This window comes from Notothenia rossii (genome assembly GCF_949606895.1).
Source record: "Notothenia rossii genome assembly, chromosome: 1".
NCBI lineage: Eukaryota > Metazoa > Chordata > Actinopteri > Perciformes > Nototheniidae > Notothenia > Notothenia rossii.
This window is the reverse complement of record NC_136912.1, coordinates 52,936,491-52,954,114: the sequence shown is the minus strand read 5'-3', so window position 1 is coordinate 52,954,114 and position 17,624 is coordinate 52,936,491. Positions and strand designations below refer to the sequence as shown.

General features: G+C 43.2%; 1 protein-coding gene across 1 annotated transcript; it reads right to left on the bottom strand.

The window, feature by feature from the left end:
• Window positions 1-179: 179 nt before the first annotated feature.
• Window positions 180-17,560, bottom strand: LOC307036665 (E3 SUMO-protein ligase KIAA1586-like). Its single transcript, XM_079677189.1, has 6 exons — window positions 17,534-17,560; window positions 7,235-7,414; window positions 6,323-6,385; window positions 6,165-6,221; window positions 6,012-6,068; window positions 180-4,546 (listed from the first exon to the last, which is right to left on the bottom strand). Exons 2-6 carry the CDS (start codon window positions 7,308-7,310, stop codon window positions 3,786-3,788), a joined length of 1,014 nt encoding a protein of 337 aa, XP_079533315.1. The 5' UTR covers window positions 7,311-7,414; window positions 17,534-17,560; the 3' UTR covers window positions 180-3,785.
• Between the last annotated feature and the right edge of the window lie 64 nt (window positions 17,561-17,624).

Here is a 17,624-nt window from a genome sequence, read left to right as displayed (position 1 = left end):
TCTAGCACGCTGTAAATATGGACTATGAATGAACACATGCAATGTGGAAACTGTTGGAGATTTGGAGGATGTTTAAAACCAACCTCGTCTCCGCGTGTCGTTTGATAAGCTGGGTAAATTCGTACAAAGGAAGGGATTAAGAAACACCAGAATGCAAGTTAAACAATAATCTTGTTTTAATGATACAAAGTAACAATACAAATACATCATCGAATCACGAAGCACTCTGCAGAGTACTCCGGGCTCAGGTTCTACCACGTGTGAGACAGGTCTCAGGAACGGCCAGTCAAAAACAAGAGCGCGAACCAAAGGAAAACACAGGCTTTCATACTAAAACACAGGAGGAGGTGTGTGCGTGCTTTCCCCCAGAGGTCATCTTATTGGGAGAGACCAACACATGGCCTGTCGCACCCAATCAGTGTGACACAGCAGAAGAAACCCGGAAACAAAAAGTCTCTTTCAGTTTGACGAAAACCAGACACCTTTTGGTGTCTGGTACGAACCTGCTCTAAACAACAAGTTTCCTTATCTTATTTCACATCTTGCAGCCAGCACACACACATCCCCTTTATGGCCCTCAATCCCTGTGTCCATCTCCCCCCCCCCTCAGGTTACCACACACAAGTTAAAAGTATGTTTTAAGATATAGTTGTTATAGTTGGCTAAATATACGTAATACATGTTAATTACTTTAATATCAATAATAACGAGGAACACATTACCTATGCTCTTAAGCAGTATTAGAGATGCTTTTCAAATAGTCAAAATTCACACAGGCCCAATATAGAGAACACACTCATTTGTCCTACAGCCCTTCCCGCCATTTGAGCTATTGTTCACATCTCTACTTCAAATAAAAGGTTTCACATTGTATATTTCCAGCCTCCTTTACACATACTGTTATTATTAATACAAAGTAACTAACCACACACATCTATTGAAAACAAGTAGATTTCCCTGATAATTGACATGCTGAAAATCTTAAGAAGAATGTCCCCTCCCCCAGCTCTCTCGTCCCTGTCATAAAAGCTGCTTCCATTTCATATAGAGTAATAAAACATGTTTAAGCTAATTTCTCCAAATTGTTTGTAGCCATTTAGTACCCGCACATGAAAGAATAAAAACAGAGGTATAGTTGAACAGTAATCATGCAGCACATATATTTACTGCAATGAAAACACACACATTTGCCCTAAGCATGTGTAACGCACCCTCTTCTTTTATGAGGGAAACATTCCAGAGTTTTGGAGCTATCCCCAAATTAGGATATCCCCTGCTCACATCCCTCTCTAAACACAAATACTTCACCTCAATATATTGGGGAGGGAAAATATACTTTGTCCCTTCAAATTTAACACACAGGAATATATATAAGGTGACATTAAAAATGAATATACCAGATTTAACTTTCCTGCCATAACACGTTACTTTAATACTTCAAATAATTCAAACAATCCTTCAATTCCCCCTTTTGGTCTCGCCTCACGAGACCAACACACATAAGACATTTGAAACAAAACTACTGTCATTCTTTGATACTGTGTCTGTCCCCCTTCATTAAACCTTTGGGAACAGAAAACAACCTCCAATGACAGTGAAGAAACTATCAGAGTGAGAGCCTGAGTGCCAGAAAGCAGCATCCTTGCGTGTTGTTGAATCATCAGGGCCCCCCCCCCCCGGAATACGCCAACAAGGGCAGCTGATAGGGAGGGGGAGATGCGGCCTTTCCTTCAAAGGTGGAACTGATGAATCTGATCAGAGAGAAGTAGACTCCTCTGCTGCCTCGAGAAGTCCCCCAGCCCGCTGACGCCAGCTTCCAAGTCGTCTGCTGTAGGGATGTCCGCGAGGTCCTTCTCCTCCAGTCCGCTGATGACAGCTTCCAAGTCGTCTGCTGTAGGGATGTCCGCGTTGATGATAGCCAGGTCCGTCCGGATGTCGTCGAGGGTCCTTCCAGGTGATTTCCCCGCTGCACACTGGCTCCAGTGGTACCAGATGTCCCCCTTTGCTCCTCGGCGGACGGCATGAGATGTCCTCTGGGTCACTCTGTAGAGGCCGGAGAACCTGGGGTTGAGCCACGTAGGCCTGTTGACCTTCAGCCAGACGAACTCCGGAGTGTCGGCCTCCTGCTCCTCGGGTCCCCCTTTTGGCGTCAGGAACCTGTGTGGAGAAATCTGATACCCACCCCTCAAGTCTACGCTCAGGGCTTCTGGGCCCTCAGGTGTTTGACCCACCACTGGTAGGCCGCTTCAGAATTCTAATACTTGGCCTGTGTCAACAAAATAAACCCCAACATCTTCAGGTGAACTAAATAACATATTTGAACAGCTCTGAATTTCTGACAAGCATCTGTGTTATTATAAATGAAATCCTTGAGATCCTATTTAAAATCTAAATATAATATGAACTGCTAATGTCTCTGGTAAAGAAACACACTTATGTTATGGATTAAAAACAACTAAAATCAAGATACTGACAAAGTGAATAATTTCCTGGTGATACTGCTTCTACCTGTCAGTGCTTAGATATTATCAAGCTGAAAAATGAATACAGAAATCCAACATACTGTCATCAAATGTCTTTCTATTATGACTTTAAATTAAATGTACATCCCAATAATGATCTTAACCAAAAAGTCTATGGCTTTTACTTGTTTACCAGGCTAGTTACAAGATGTTGTCTAAATTAAATTCTATCTCATTACATTACTATGTTTTAACTTAGCTGTAACATGTTCTTTCTACATTTCAAACCTCAGTTACTTAATACCTGTTGAAATATTATAAAATTGTTTTCATCATCACAGTTCACCTTCTCATTCTCATTCTGGAATTACCTCTCTCAGTAGCCCCTTGGCCACTGATTCTGCATCTGTGTTACCTGTTATAACTCAATCAATATTAGAAACATGTCAACATTAATCAAACAGTATCTTATCCCCAGATATGGAGCAGGTTAAATCTAAAACTGTCAATCAATGGTCAGATTGAACATCTGAGTTGGGGCGGCAGGTTTCTTCCAGTCCCTAAATGAAAAAATCCCACACTCCCCCTTTTTACACATGTACACATGTGTAACAAACTGCTGTATGGGAAGAAAACCTTCAGGTAACCAGTGGTTATAAGCAGTGGTCAAGTTGTAAAAAAAAGCCAGGGGGGATGGTGGATCTGCATGCCCCCCCACCCGGAGATTAAAAACAAAAACTAACCTGCAATTCAGGGTAGTTGAGTAGACTGGATATATGTTTGGTGCTGACTGCCTTAAGGGCCCTTAATTTGATCTGATGACAGCGCATTTGGTGGGAGACCAACGTTGTACCCTTTTGATTAGTGTTTAAGCAAAAAGATAATTATTATATTCTATTACTGTAAAACAACTTGCATGCTATGGATATATTACGTGTCAGATACTCCTGTCATTGATCTTGACCAAGGCACCTCAGAATTAGAGTTGGTCCCATGGCTACCACTGCTCCTACATAGTTAGGGTAAATGCAGAGGACACATTTTCCCACTGGGTGCAAGTGCAACTTCAACTTCAACTTCACACTCACAATACCTATAAATCTACTGGGAATTCATCCATTAAATGTTGAAACAAAACCTCACAAAACATTGAAAATGAATCCTCTCTAGTCAAGTCCATTTTAATTCAAGTGCAAGAACATGGATTAAACAAATATACTATTTACAAAATCTGAAAATAATACATATAATATGATATACAAATACAAATAAACAGTTTTATTCAATGGCTACCAACCCAATTCTCCCCTATACTGTAGTATCTCATAGGATCTTCCAAAGAGTTTCATATTCATGTTTTTTAACATCAACTTTCCGGGCTCTTGCTCTCAGATCAATAGCCAAGCTATGACTTTGAAGCCAAGACTTGACATAAACTTCTGGTTTGAACATTTGTAGTGGAGGGCCAACACACTTGATGAAAAGCAAGGCTGACATACTTTTTACCTCTAGCGTGCTTCTAGTTGTGGTTAAAATGTTCATCTGACTGAACCCACGCTCACACTCAGCTGTGGAGATGACCAGTGTGTTCACTGCTTGAAGGAGGGGTTTTAGCTCTTCTGGTGCTTGTGGTGTCATTTCATCAACAGTTTTGAGTTTCACCATATCAACATATTCCCTCATTCCTCTCTGAATTTGTCTGCCATCATCAAGCTTGAAAAAGGAGCAGAGTTCCTGTATTTCCTTTTCGGCATAACGAACACCACACACATCTGGCCAGTTTGATGGCTGCAGCACTTTGACATTGTCAAGAAAGCTCTGGTACTCTTCTTTGCTTCTCTGTTTTCCAGGCAGTGATCCCATTCTTGTCTCAATTTTAGCAGCCAAAGCATGAAAAAAATGTTGGTGGTTTATTTCTCTGCTGTGTCTTAAATTATTTGTTAGTGGCACCCCTTTGAATAGCTTCAAACCGATTGCAGTCTGAGCCACTTCTGCCGCTGGTCCAGGCTGCTCTGCCATGGACTTCAACACACGGACCTGCCGACTGAGTATTGCTACAGCCTTGGGGAGTGTCATGTTTCTGTCTTGAAGAGAGAGAGAGAATTCAGACAACTCTTCTAAAGCATCATACATGATTCCAAGATTGTGCACAAAGGTGACATTAGAAAGGCGATCTATTAAACCACTGAACATGCATTTCTCTGTTGAACTTCTTTTAGGATCAACTGAGGCATTGGAAAAGTGCTTGTGGATTGCAGGGTACTGCTGCCATACAGCTTTAATGGTCCTGTAACTGGATGCCACCCATCTAGTGCTGAGAATTCTCCCTATGTTCAGACACTGTAAAGCAAGTTCCTCACAACATTCAGTGAGCTCACGGCGGTTTTTGGCCGATGCATGATAGAGACTGTACACTTTGTCAAAGAAAAACTGGAAGTCATTCATCCCTACAGTTTCTTCAACAGCATCTCCAACACTCAGCTCAAGACGGTGGTTCATGCAGTGCCACACCATTACGTTTGGAAACTTTTCTACGATTTTGGTTGCAACACCTGCTTTACTTCCAAGCATTACAGAAGCTCCATCTGATGCAAAGCAAACAAAGCGTTCACTCAGAATAGCTTCAGAGAAGCCATGATGTGACAGATTTTTCATTAGAGCTTGATAGATTTCACCTGCATTGGTAGCAGAAAGCTCAACTAGATCCAAGAAGAATGTTAGGGGCTCTTCACTCATCCCTAAGCTCGCTCTAATATAAATGATCAATACTGATTTTTTACTGTCAGTTGTAGCTTCATCTATCATAACAGAACGTTTTGTTCCACTTTGAAGGACCTTTCCAACTACTCTCTTTCGCATTTCATTTGCTATGTGTTGGCTGATTGTTGCACAGGAATAGTCTGAATGTAAAGTTCTTCCCATGTCTAGTCCATTCAAGACTTGCAGATCAATATCGGACGGTAGATCTGTGAAAGGCCTTCCAGATTTCACAATCTTGTAAACTGTACGAAATACCCTATCAGTAGTTAAGAAGTGATCCCTTTGCATTTCAGAAGTCAATGTTTCCAATGTCTTTTCTTTTGCTTTTTCCATGGTTTTCTCAGCTGCTTGGTGATAGTCTGACATTTTATGCTTGTGTATTTTCTTACGAAGAGACTGCAGCTGTGCTGCTCGGTTTGTACCATAGGCTGTAACCTTAACGTTGGACAACTCCTCAGCAATATGCAACTGGCTGCTCCCACCTACTTGGCCCAACCACTTTCATTTTCTGGCAGGTTAGGCAGCCAAGTTTTTGGCTTTGACATATTAGCCATGGATAATACTTTTTTTTCTCCCTGAACTTGGTAGATGTCCAGCATTCAGGGATATCTTGCTCATTATCTCCCTGGTTATTTTGGTCAGAATCATCGACACTATCTCGCCCTGCTTCTGCCTCCTCCTCTCTTCTTTTTTCTACCACAAAAACATCAAATCTATGTTAAAACCCCACTTGGTAAGATACATTTCCCCTCTTCGAAAAAGAAAAGTGTCTATTTAGAATTATCAAACCTGTTCCTTCTGCAGCTCTAGGCTCCTCTGCTTCTGCCTCCTCCTCTCTTCTTTTTTCTACCACAAAAACATAAAATCTATGTTAAAACCCCACTTGGTAAGATACATTTCCCCTCTTCGAAAAAGAAAAGTGTCTATTTAGAATTATCAAACCTGTTCCTTCTGCAGCTCTAGGCTCCTCTGCTTCTGCCTCCTCCTCTCTTCTTTTTTCTACCACAAAAACATAAAATCTGTTAAAACCCCCCCTTGGTAGGATTAGCTACATTTCCCCCTCTTCGAAAAAGAAAAGTGTCTATTTAGAAATATCAAACCTGTTCCTTCTCCAGCTCTAGTCTCCTCTGCTCTCCTTCCTGCTTCCTCGCCATGATTATCCTCTATATGAAGAAAACAACGGCATTATGGTTTTGTTAGAATGAGCAGACAGTGAAGTAGGCCTACTGTCAAGTTGTGTTTTTTTTTCATATAAAATAAGAGCGATGACATTCAACCACCAGAAGCCGCTATCACACGATTCGGAGGCATGCATCACATTTAAAGCTTTTTAAGTAATACATTTTGGTCGCTCACAGTGACTAAAGGTGCAATTTTCACACTTAATTTATATTATATGATCTCACTAAAATGAATGGAAAGCTTATCAAACAAAGTGCTTAAATCACTAGTGGATACATGATCATCGAATTGATACACAAAATCAGCCTAAAGATCCTCCAGGAACCTTAATTCAAATGGGTTCTTTCGGAACCAGTTTTCATACTGAAGAATCCCAAACTTGGACTATCTACCATCCTTAACTGAACTTCACCGGCTGTTTCAGGAACCGTCAACGACACCTGTTCTTCTCTGTGTTCTTCTGCCCCTGTCGTCTCCGCTTGTACACTAGCTTGCTCTGCCTCATCCTAAATTAAATTAAAAAAAATTCCCCGACTGAACATGTCTAGGCTAGTTAAGTGTGTTGCTTATGCGGTCGCCTAAGCAGTAAAGAGCTGTGGGAAACCCTGCGAGATATTCCATGTGAAAAAGAAATCAAATCTGACATTAACTTTGTGAATATAAGAAAGGTCTAACCTGACGTTGGTTACTATAGCAGCTAGTACTAGCTGCCTGGCGTTAGGCTAGTTAACAAGAAAAAAAACGTAAGCTCCCAAACTATAACTCTGTTGTTATCGCCTCTGTCCAGAGATTACACATTTGGTGACATATCAAAAGTATTCTTGACTTACCTTCAGTGGTACTTTTTGTCCTCTTAAAGCCGAAGTAGTCCCTCAGGTCAAGCTGTCCTTGTCGCTTACTGGCCATGATGCTTGCACAGGCTGCGCTGCTATCGTTGACGCTGACTGACTTGACATCAATTTCGTGATCTTGATATGTGCACGAGCCCCTCGTCAACAGTATTTTAGCGGCTAAAATAATGTGGACGAGGGGCACGTGACGTGCACATATAAAATGTAGAATGTTGAAAATTAAACATTGGCAATATTTCCACATTAATTGATCAAATAACAGGGGATGGGAAGGGGGGATGGCCGTTTCATAAGGGGGATGGTTTTGACCATTTTAATACCTAAGGGGGATGCCATCCCCCCCCCATCCCCCCTCAACTCGACTACTGGTTATAAGAAAATACCAAACATTATTCACAAAAGTACATCCATCCTTTTTCACAGTAAACACTCCAGGGAAAATTAGTGTTCATTTCCAGCTGGCAGTCCTAAAAGAAACAGAATCTTTAGATTTTAGTTTGAGCTTCACATTCTGTCAACCGCCACTGCCTGTGGGATTAAGAAACGGGTCACATGTAGTTTCCCCCTTTTGCAGAATTTTTAGGAAACCTATGTTTCCCTTGGAGCTCCAAAATAATATGTTAGTCCAAAGACATGCTCGGTTAGTTATTGTTTTAGAATCATGCAGTTGCACTGATCACATGCAGAAATACATTCACACTCACTCTGTCAGGTTTTAAAGTCAAGTTTGGTCAGCCCCAGAGTCAGTCATTGATAGTGCTTTTCTCAAGTCACACTGTCAGTCAGGGTCAAAGGTCATTTGGTCTCAGTTTCATTGGCCATGTGTCGTGCTCTGCAGAGCCTTTGATATTTCAGCAAAGGCCAGTATCCTCTGTCTACAAAAAGCAGTCATATATGGAGCGCCATCATTTATCTATTCACGATTACCACTTTAAGTCAGATATCTCTAACTTGTCATCGGGACGGCTGCTTCCCACATTTCCTGCAACTTGGTACAAAACTCACTTCATAATAGTACTACTACTACTGCAATTTATTTACACCTAAGTAGTATTAAAATGTCTAATAAATCTAATTCAGAAACTTGTGTACATAACCATTATCTTGAGTCAAACCATTACTAGGATCTGTGTAGCTCTGCATTTCATAGCTCATTATACTAATTTATCTTAAATTCTGGTCTACTTAAAAACAATGTAAACTCTTTAGTAGTGTGTGGAACCTTGGGTGACCGAACATGCAACCATCACCCCTTACTCTATCAAGGATTAAAAACAGTTTCCACCCTAAAGCCCTCCTATGGTAATAACTATGCCACAATGGTGAAATCAATATTGTAACAAATGAGATCACTACTTTATTTACACATGAATAAAAATCTCTTGAAGAATAATGTATTAATATGATGGAAAGATTGAAGAATATGGTTCTACACTGTGCTACTCCAAAACACCCCCTGCTTAAAGTGTAGTGCATACTTCCCTCATGTCTCCCCCTTTAACCCTCAGTGTGTTTTTAGGATGATTTTCTCATTTTACATTAATAGTTTCCTCTTTACTGCTATTTTGAATTTACCAATAGATTAATTCATGGTTAATACCTCTTTTTATCTTTACTTATTTATCAAGTCAATTCAAGTTCTTTAAATGTGGTGTCTTCTATGTGCGTTTTGTGAATAAGTGTGTTTATGTGTAAACTCACTCATTCCCGTTTTCCTTTTCTCCTCCCCTGGTTGTCTTAAGCCGTGACCCCGACCTCCTCACTTCAAATCGACTATGCCAACTCCTCTGGTTCTGTCTTCTCTTCAGTCCATCAGCTCTTGAATCCATCCACTGTAACTCTTTTAGGCAGCCTTTGGCCCAGTCACATCTGCAGCCCACATCATGCCACTGTTCTTTGCACTGCTTTGCATTTCATCTCCTCCTTTACAGTCTCTCTGCTGCTTCCTGGAGGGCGGATTTTGCTCTCATGTCCCCCACTCTGCTCCTCTGCCAAATCTCGTGGCTCAGCTTCATGCCCTGTCTGAGGGACTGATGAGAGTATTTCTGTATGTCAGCAAGCGGTTTGGTTCTGGATGCCTCAGGTAGAGACGGTTCAGCTCTGGTTCTCTGTCTGTTTGATGGATAAGGAGGAGTCTCCTGTTGGGTTAGGTCTTTTGTCTGCTTGGAGGGACGGGGTCGTAGCCTTTCTAACTCAGAGGGGGAGTCCAGGTCCCGGGACGCATTATCCATAAGAAATATAGCACACTGAGATTAAATCAATCCAACCCTTTCCACTCTGTCTCTTTCTAATCATACTATCTGTCTTAGTTGCTAAATGCCATCTAAACAACACCATTAATGTCTACTAATGATATTACAAAAACTCCCTCTATAAATTGTTTCATCCATTGTTACATATCTACCCAACCTGACTCTTTCAGGAAACCATTTTCTTCCATAAATTGAAATACCTGTTTCAAGCATCACATATTTCACACACTACGAAAGAAGATCTCCATACTTTCTCCAATATTTTAAATCCCACTACTTAGAACAATAGTAAACCTGCAGAGCACACTGATCAGATCACAGTAATATAATTTGACTCAAGTGTAGGCCTATGTCTGCTTTCCATTTTACTTATTACTTTTGGTGAATATTTGTTTATATTGTCTAAATTCCTTGTCTATGATGTGCAAACAGTTAGAGTATAAAAATGTGTTTTTCTCAATGTATTTACACTCCACGGATTCTTGAGTTTACTCATCTCCTAGTGTTGTCGTTCCTAAAAATGTTAGCAAACACAAAACTCCCACTACAACATTTATAGATAAATTGATCTAGCAAAATGAACTCTTTTCTAATTCAAAATGTGACAAAAGAACAATGATTTGTCTTTCACAAGATGGTGGTCTAACAGAATGACTCTTGACCTCGTGGGGTCAAATAGATTTAGCCATGAGGCGGCTGACTTTAAAATGAACTGGGACAAAGAAACCACATGCATGTGGGTACATTATAGTTAAGACAAATACCATGAAATTCACAACGCAATGCAACGGTATCAATCAGTTCTCAAAGACTATGTTTAAATAGCAGCAAATCATTGTTTGTTATTTATTTCAATATCTACCACTTCAAATCACACATTTGTGACGACCCCTGCTTCACTGCCTATGCTGGTGTGGGTGTGCCTTTGTGTGTGGGTGTGTGTGCTTCTCTCTCCCTGATTGTATCCAGGTGCAGCCTCTCACCAGGTGCTCCCAATCTGATCAGCGCCTCCATAAAGGGTCTAAGTAGGCTGCAGTGGCTCTCTCTCTGCCCGGGGGGAACGTAGGAGGAAGAGCAGCCCGGAACAGCTATCCTCCTGCATAGAGCTTGTTAACCCTGTTTGGTGGTCGGTTGTTTTGGGGAGTGTGAATAAACTCCTCTTTTTTCCGTACTCACGTCGTCGTCTCATCGCTGCGTTTGTTATGGCTGAGAGCCAAGCCGTGACAGCTGGGGGCTCGTCCAAACCGGTAAGATAAGCTGGGGTGCGTGTGAGTTCGTTCGTTATTTTGTGTGGGGTTTCTCCTGATAGATGGTAGCGACGGTTCCCTTGGGACCGTTGTGCGGGGTGTTAATGTTGTGGTGAAAGTGGCTGAAGCTTCGGTTTGGGGGCATGGCCGTGGTCGTAGTATTTTTGCTAGCTTGCTAGTCGCTTTGCTCGGCCAGCGGTCTTTAGTGCATAAGTACCCGCCGCAAGTAACCACATGAAGACCAGGGAGGAGATTAGTTAGCGGGTGTCGTAGTTAGTGGGGAAACTCCAATCAGTTTGTTTTTTTCTCTTTTCTCTCTTTTGTCTCACTGTAAACTCGGTGTTGCGTTGTAGTATGGCGGAGGTAGACGCGTTTATCAGTGCTCCCTCTCAGGAAGCCCTTGAAAATTTCTCAATGGAGCAGCTGCTCGTTATTGCGGAACATTTCTCGGTGGAAATCGTTGGCGATAAGAGGCTAAAAAGCACTATAAAAACCTCTATTGTGTCAGTATTACGTGAAACGGGAGTGCTTCCGGAAGTTAAGGAGGGGGTGTTAAAACCTCTGTTGCAGGCTAGTTTACTGTCCTTTGAGCAGCAGAAGGAGATGTTGTTGTTGCAGCTGAGTCATGACAAAATGAGGTATGAGATGGAGTTTGAAAAGGAGATTGCAGTGGAGAGGATGCGGCAGGAGACTGAGAAAGCCAAACTTGATATGGAAGGACAGCGTCTTTCCATAGGCAGAGGTAGTGCGGTGTTGGGTGAGCGGCACGGTGAACAGGTGCCCAGGTCTCCTCAGCAGTTCGATGCTAACAACTTGCGCTTGTTGCCGCAATTTAATGAAAGTGATCCTGACACTTTTTTTTTGCTTTTTGAACGGGTGGCTAAAGCTAGGGATTGGCCGGATGCAGACTGTGCCCTGATGCTTCAGTGTGTACTCACAGGAAGAGCACAGTCCGCATATTCCGCGTTGTGTTCGGAGGATAGCTCTAGCTATGTTAAAATAAAATGGGCGGTGCTTAGAGCTTATGAACTTGTTCCAGAGGCTTATCGACAGCGTTTTAGGTCCTTGGAGAAAAAACAGGGTCAGACTTATGTGGAAATGGCGAGGGATTTGTCTGTTCATTTTAAACGTTGGTTAGCTGCTATGGACATCACTTCCTTTGACAAATTGGGTGAACTCATGATTTTGGAACAGTTCAAAAACATCCTTCCTGACAGCATTGCAACCTATATAATAGAACACAGGGTAACTTCGGCATCCGAGGCTGCAGTAGCAGCGGATGAGTTTGTGTTACTGCATAAGGGCAGGTTCGGAGGGCGTGCTGGAGATCTACCTGTGTTTGGGGGAAGTGGAAGGTCTGTTGATGTTGGGTCATTGGGGATGGATCTAAAGAAAGTGGCTTGGGAGAAATCTGAGGATAGTTGTAACTATTGTCGTGAGAAAGGCCATTGGAAACCAGATTGTCCGGTGCTTAGAGCAAAATCCAAGGGAGGAAGATTTGTGGGTAAACCGGTTGCGTTTGCTGCTCCTGTGAGTAGCTGCTGTGTTGACGAGGTGCTTACGGACCACTTATGTGGACCTGAGGTTCTGGCGTCCTATGCTCCTTTTATAAGAGACGGCTTGGTGTCATTGGTGGGTAGCAATGTCAAAGTTCCAATTAAAATTTTGAGGGATACAGGTGCATTTGACTCCTTTATTGTTGACTCGGTTCTGCCTTTGTCTGAAGAAAGTGACACTGGTGACACGGTTCAGACTCGGGGGATGGGATTAACGGTTTTTCCTGTTCCTGTCCATAGGATGTATCTCGACTGTGACCTTGTTAAAGGGGATGTAGCTATTGGGGTACGTCCAGCTTTTCCAATCGAGGGGATACATTTCATTCTGGGTAACGATTTGGCAGGTGGTAAAGTCTGGGCTGATGGCCCTTCTGTGTTGTTAGTCACTGGTGGTCTGATTGAGTCAGCATCTGAGAAGCGCTCTACAGTGGTGCCAGATGTTACGGCCGCGTGTGTGATCACAAGGGCTAGGGCCAAAAGGGATCAGGACTTCCTATCACATGGGAAGTCAACTGACACAGTGGAGGTTCCATCTTTGTCTGAGTTTTCGGTGTTACTTACACACCATGAGGTGGGAGAGGAGCAACGTCAGGATGCTTCGCTGAAAGGCCTTTTTGACTGTGCTGTGCCAGTGGCAGAGAGGGAAAACGCTTCAAGTGGATACATGTTGCGTAATGACTTGTTGTTTAGGAGATGGAGGGCTGTTGATGGTGCAGGGACTGAGGTTTTCCAGCTGGTGGTGCCAACTAAGCTTCGTCCTCTTGTCCTGAAAGTCGCACATGATGAGTGTGGACACTTTGGGGTTCGGAAAACATATTGGAACATCCTGAAACACTACTTCTGGCCACGTCTTAAGACAGATGTGTCGCAGTATATTAGAACATGTCATGTGTGTCAGCTGACAGGGAAACAGAACCAGAAGATCAAACCAGCACCACTACAGCCGATACAAGTGGTAAGTGAACCATTTACACATCTCATTGTGGATTGTGTGGGCCCTTTACCATGTTCAAAGTCTGGTTGCAAATATCTGCTGACTGTGATGTGTCAAACCACTAGGTATCCAGCGGCTTATCCTTTGAGGTCGATTACAACTAAGGCGGTGGTTAGGGCCTTGTTGCAGTTTATCTCAATATTTGGTATTCCTAAGGTCGTTCAGAGTGATCAAGGCTCCAATTTTTCGTCTCATATGTTTGCTCAGGTGTTGAAGCTTTTGAAGATTAAGAAGAACCAGTCAACAGCTTACCACGCCCAAAGTCAGGGTGCTTTGGAAAGGTTTCACCAGACATTGAAATCCTTGTTACGTGCTTACTGTACTGAGCTAGATGGAGACTGGGAGGAAGGTCTTCCTTGGTTGATGTTGGCTGCAAGGGAGGCGGTACATGAAGGTACGGGGTTTAGCCCTAATGAGTTGGTTTTCGGACATGCTGTACGGGGCCCCTTGGCAGTGCTGAAAGAGGGTTGTGTGGACACTGAGCCACCACGGAGCTTGGTGGATTATGTGAATGGCTTCAGACGTCGTTTGATTGTTGCTTTAAGTATGGCACGGGAAAAGTTGTCAGTGTCTCAAAGTAAAATGAAGGAGTTGTATGACCGTCGTTCGGCACGACAGGAGTTTAATCCAGGTGACCAGGTTCTATCACTTATGCCTATTGTTGGTTCCCCATTTCAGGCTAAATATTCAGGTCCGTACACTATCATTGAGAAAACTTCTGATTTAAATTATGTTGTGGCAACACCAGAACGAAGGAAGACTAAACGCCTCTGTCATGTAAATCTTCTGAAACCCTACCACAAGCGGGAGGTTAACACGGACACAGAGGTGGAGAAGGATGAGGTGCAGCCGGCTGTTGCGGTGACACATGGTTTGACGCATGAGGGAGATGTAGTGCCTGAACCTGATGATAGTTTGCTCTGTGGTCATTTGAGAAATTCGGAATCGCTAGATAATTTAGACGGGTTGTTGTCTCATTTGGCGGAATCAAGACGTGAGGAACTCTCAGCATTGGTACACAAATATCTGTGTCTGTTTGGAGACACTCCGTCGCAAACTGACTGGGCTGAGCATGATATTGATGTTGGGGACGCTCAGCCGATTAAGCAACATTTTTATCGCATGCCACCAGTTAAGCGCAATCGGCTGGATGCAGAGATTAATTACATGTTGGAGAACAAAATTGCTGTCCCATCAGCATCTAGTTGGGCGTCTCCATGTATTTTGGTGCCAAAGCAGGATGGGACACCTAGATTCTGTACTGATCTAAGAAAAGTGAATGCGGTGACAAAATCTGACTCTTTTCCTTTGCCACGGATGGATGACTGTATAGATCAGGTGGGGTCCGCAAAGTATGTTAGCAAATTTGATTTGCTTAAAGGTTATTGGCAGATCCCCTTGTCCAAGCGGGCACAGGAAATAGCAGCATTTATCACACCATCTGGACTTTATTCATATAAGGTAATGCCGTTTGGGTTAAAAAATGCTCCTGCTACATTCCAACGTTTGATGAATCGCGTGGTGTCGGGTTTAGAGGGTTGTACGGTGTATCTAGACGATTTGGTAATTTGTAGTGACACTTGGACTGCTCATGTTCAGCGCATCGAGAGGTTGTTTGAACGGTTGACGGAGGCACATCTGACTATTAATTTGGCCAAATGTGCCTTTGCAAAGGCAACGGTGACATATCTTGGCCATGTGGTGGGTCAGGGTTGTGTGGCTCCAGTTCTGGCCAAGGTCAGAGCAATATCTGAATACAACCCACAACCAAAAATGAACTCCAGAGATTTTTGGGTATGGTGGGTTACTACAGGAGGTTCTGTGAACATTTTTCCACTACAGTGTTTCCTTTGACTGAACTTCTTAGGGCTAAGGTAAAATATACTTGGTCGGTCGACTGTCAGAGAGCGTTTGATAGGGTTAAGTCTCTGTTGTGTTCCTCTCAGGCGTTAGCGGCTCCATGTTTTGATCGTCCTTTTAGTCTCCAAGTAGATGCAAGCCAGGTGGGAGTCGGTGCGGTTCTGCTCCAGCTTGACAAGGGGGGGGGTGGAGAGACCCGTCAGTTTCTTTTCAAAGAAACTTAACAGTTACCAAAGGAATTATTCGGTGATTGAGAAGGAAGCGTTAGCACTCATTTGGGCGTTGCAGCATTTCACTGTATATGTGGGAGCAGGAGGACCAATTTTGGTTTACACAGATCACAATCCCCTGACCTTTTTGCATTCAATGAAGTGTCCTAACCAAAGACTGACGAGGTGGTCGTTGTTTCTTCAGGCTTACAACCTTGATGTTAGGCACATTAGGGGGTCTGACAATGTTATTGCTGACGCGCTGTCACGAGCCCCATGGCACTAAGTATGGTTAGGTCTTACCTTAATGTATATATATTGACTGTCATACTGTGATAAATCTTTCTTGCTCTGCCCATTCTTTTTAAATAGTGCTTCTCAGATACTGGTGTTGCTAAAGGTGTGGCTGGGCGTTGAAGGAGAGGATTGCTGTGTGAAGGTGGTGGTTTTTTGTTGTTGTTTTTTTCATTAGGGACCTGGGGGAGTTCCATATGTGGGGTTTTGTTTTCCATGACCTTTTGCTTTGGTTTGGGATGGGGTTGGTTGGTGGTGCCGGTGGCCCTGCGGACACCGACTTTAAGGGGGGGGGTGTGACGACCCCTGCTTCACTGCCTATGCTGGTGTGGGTGTGCCTTTGTGTGTGGGTGTGTGTGCTTCTCTCTCCCTGATTGTATCCAGGTGCAGCCTCTCACCAGGTGCTCCCAATCGGATCAGCGCCTCCATAAAGGGTCTAAGTAGGCTGCAGTGGCTCTCTCTCTGCCCGGGGGGAACGTAGGAGGAAGAGCAGCCCGGAACAGCTATCCTCCTGCATAGAGCTTGTTAACCCTGTTTGGTGGTCGGTTGTTTTGGGGAGTGTGAATAAACTCCTCTTTTTTCCGTACTCACGTCGTCGTCTCATCGCTGCGTTTGTTATGGCTGAGAGCCAAGCCGTGACACATTGATCTGTTAATTTTCTATGTATTTCCTTCCAACTTCAGATCACTAGAGAAAAAAGCAAGCAGACACCCTCCGGGCCGCTGCTGCTCTCGAGAGGAAAAAGGGGGGGGGAACTCTCACAGACAAATACTGACACCCCCTTCTCTCTCCCCCGCTGTAGCTCTCAGCCTCCTTAGGAAAAGGGGGGCTTCTTTCAACAATTAACACTTCTGCTATCCTTTTATTCAATTTTTCTGCTTGAACCCACTGTTCTCGTAAGCTCTTAACTCACGCTCAAATTCTCCCTTCATTATGACTTCGTATCTATTCATCTGACTTAGGCTGTTTCATGTTCAATAATATATTCTATTTATTTACAAGAAATATATCCTCCTTACTGTCTGTCCAGCTTTTAAGATGCGATATTTCTTCCAACAGAATGGGAGTTTAAACCCAACAGACTTATAACGCACCTTTTGGTTCCTATGAACCTCAGATTTGTTATTCACTTTAGCCATGGATAGAGACTTGATACTCTACTTGGCTTCCCCAGCAAGTATAGCCTGTGAGGACTCCCATACCTCCACTAGGCCAGGGACTCTATACCCTTCCAGCCGTTAGAGACTCAATACCCTTCGCTGAAATACTTGCTGATTCACTTTTATATGTATAAAAAATTCCCCGTACAGTCTATTCAGCTTTTATTGTCCGATGTTTATTCCAACAAGTTTAGCAAGCCTCTCAGCGCGCTTTCAAAACCGTCTTTCAACGATGTGACGCTGACATGGAGCCGTAACCCAGGCTTACTGAACTCTTTATCGTGACGTTTGGCTTTATAGATTCAACCCCCACAGAACAAAGGATTAATGAGGTCCGGTCACTTCAAAATTGCTTTTTGAAGGTTGCGTTACTCTCCTTTGGATTTTACTTATAACTCAACTTCGATTCCTATGAACCTAAGAATTGTTATTCAGATTCGTCCCTGGATGCCATCTGAAAACGGTCACTGGACGTCCCCCAACGATTCTTCGGCCGTCTCCTTTCTGAAAAAAGTACGGGGCCTTTCACCTTCGTCTTACATACCTCGTTGATTCACTTTTATGTTATATAACTTTCCTACCTATCTAAAATATGTATTTGTATATTCCACCGCAACAACTATGACACCGGAATATGTCTCTGACAACTCAAAAATTTTGTTTAGCCAATTACAGACCTTCGATAGAAACAGGCTTGTCTGCTCACCTTTCAATTGTAGGATCCTCGTTTTAGTTGTCAGAGATTATTCTTGGCCTCTTCTCCGGACCATTCGTCCGCTTGCTGCTGGTGGTCTCTT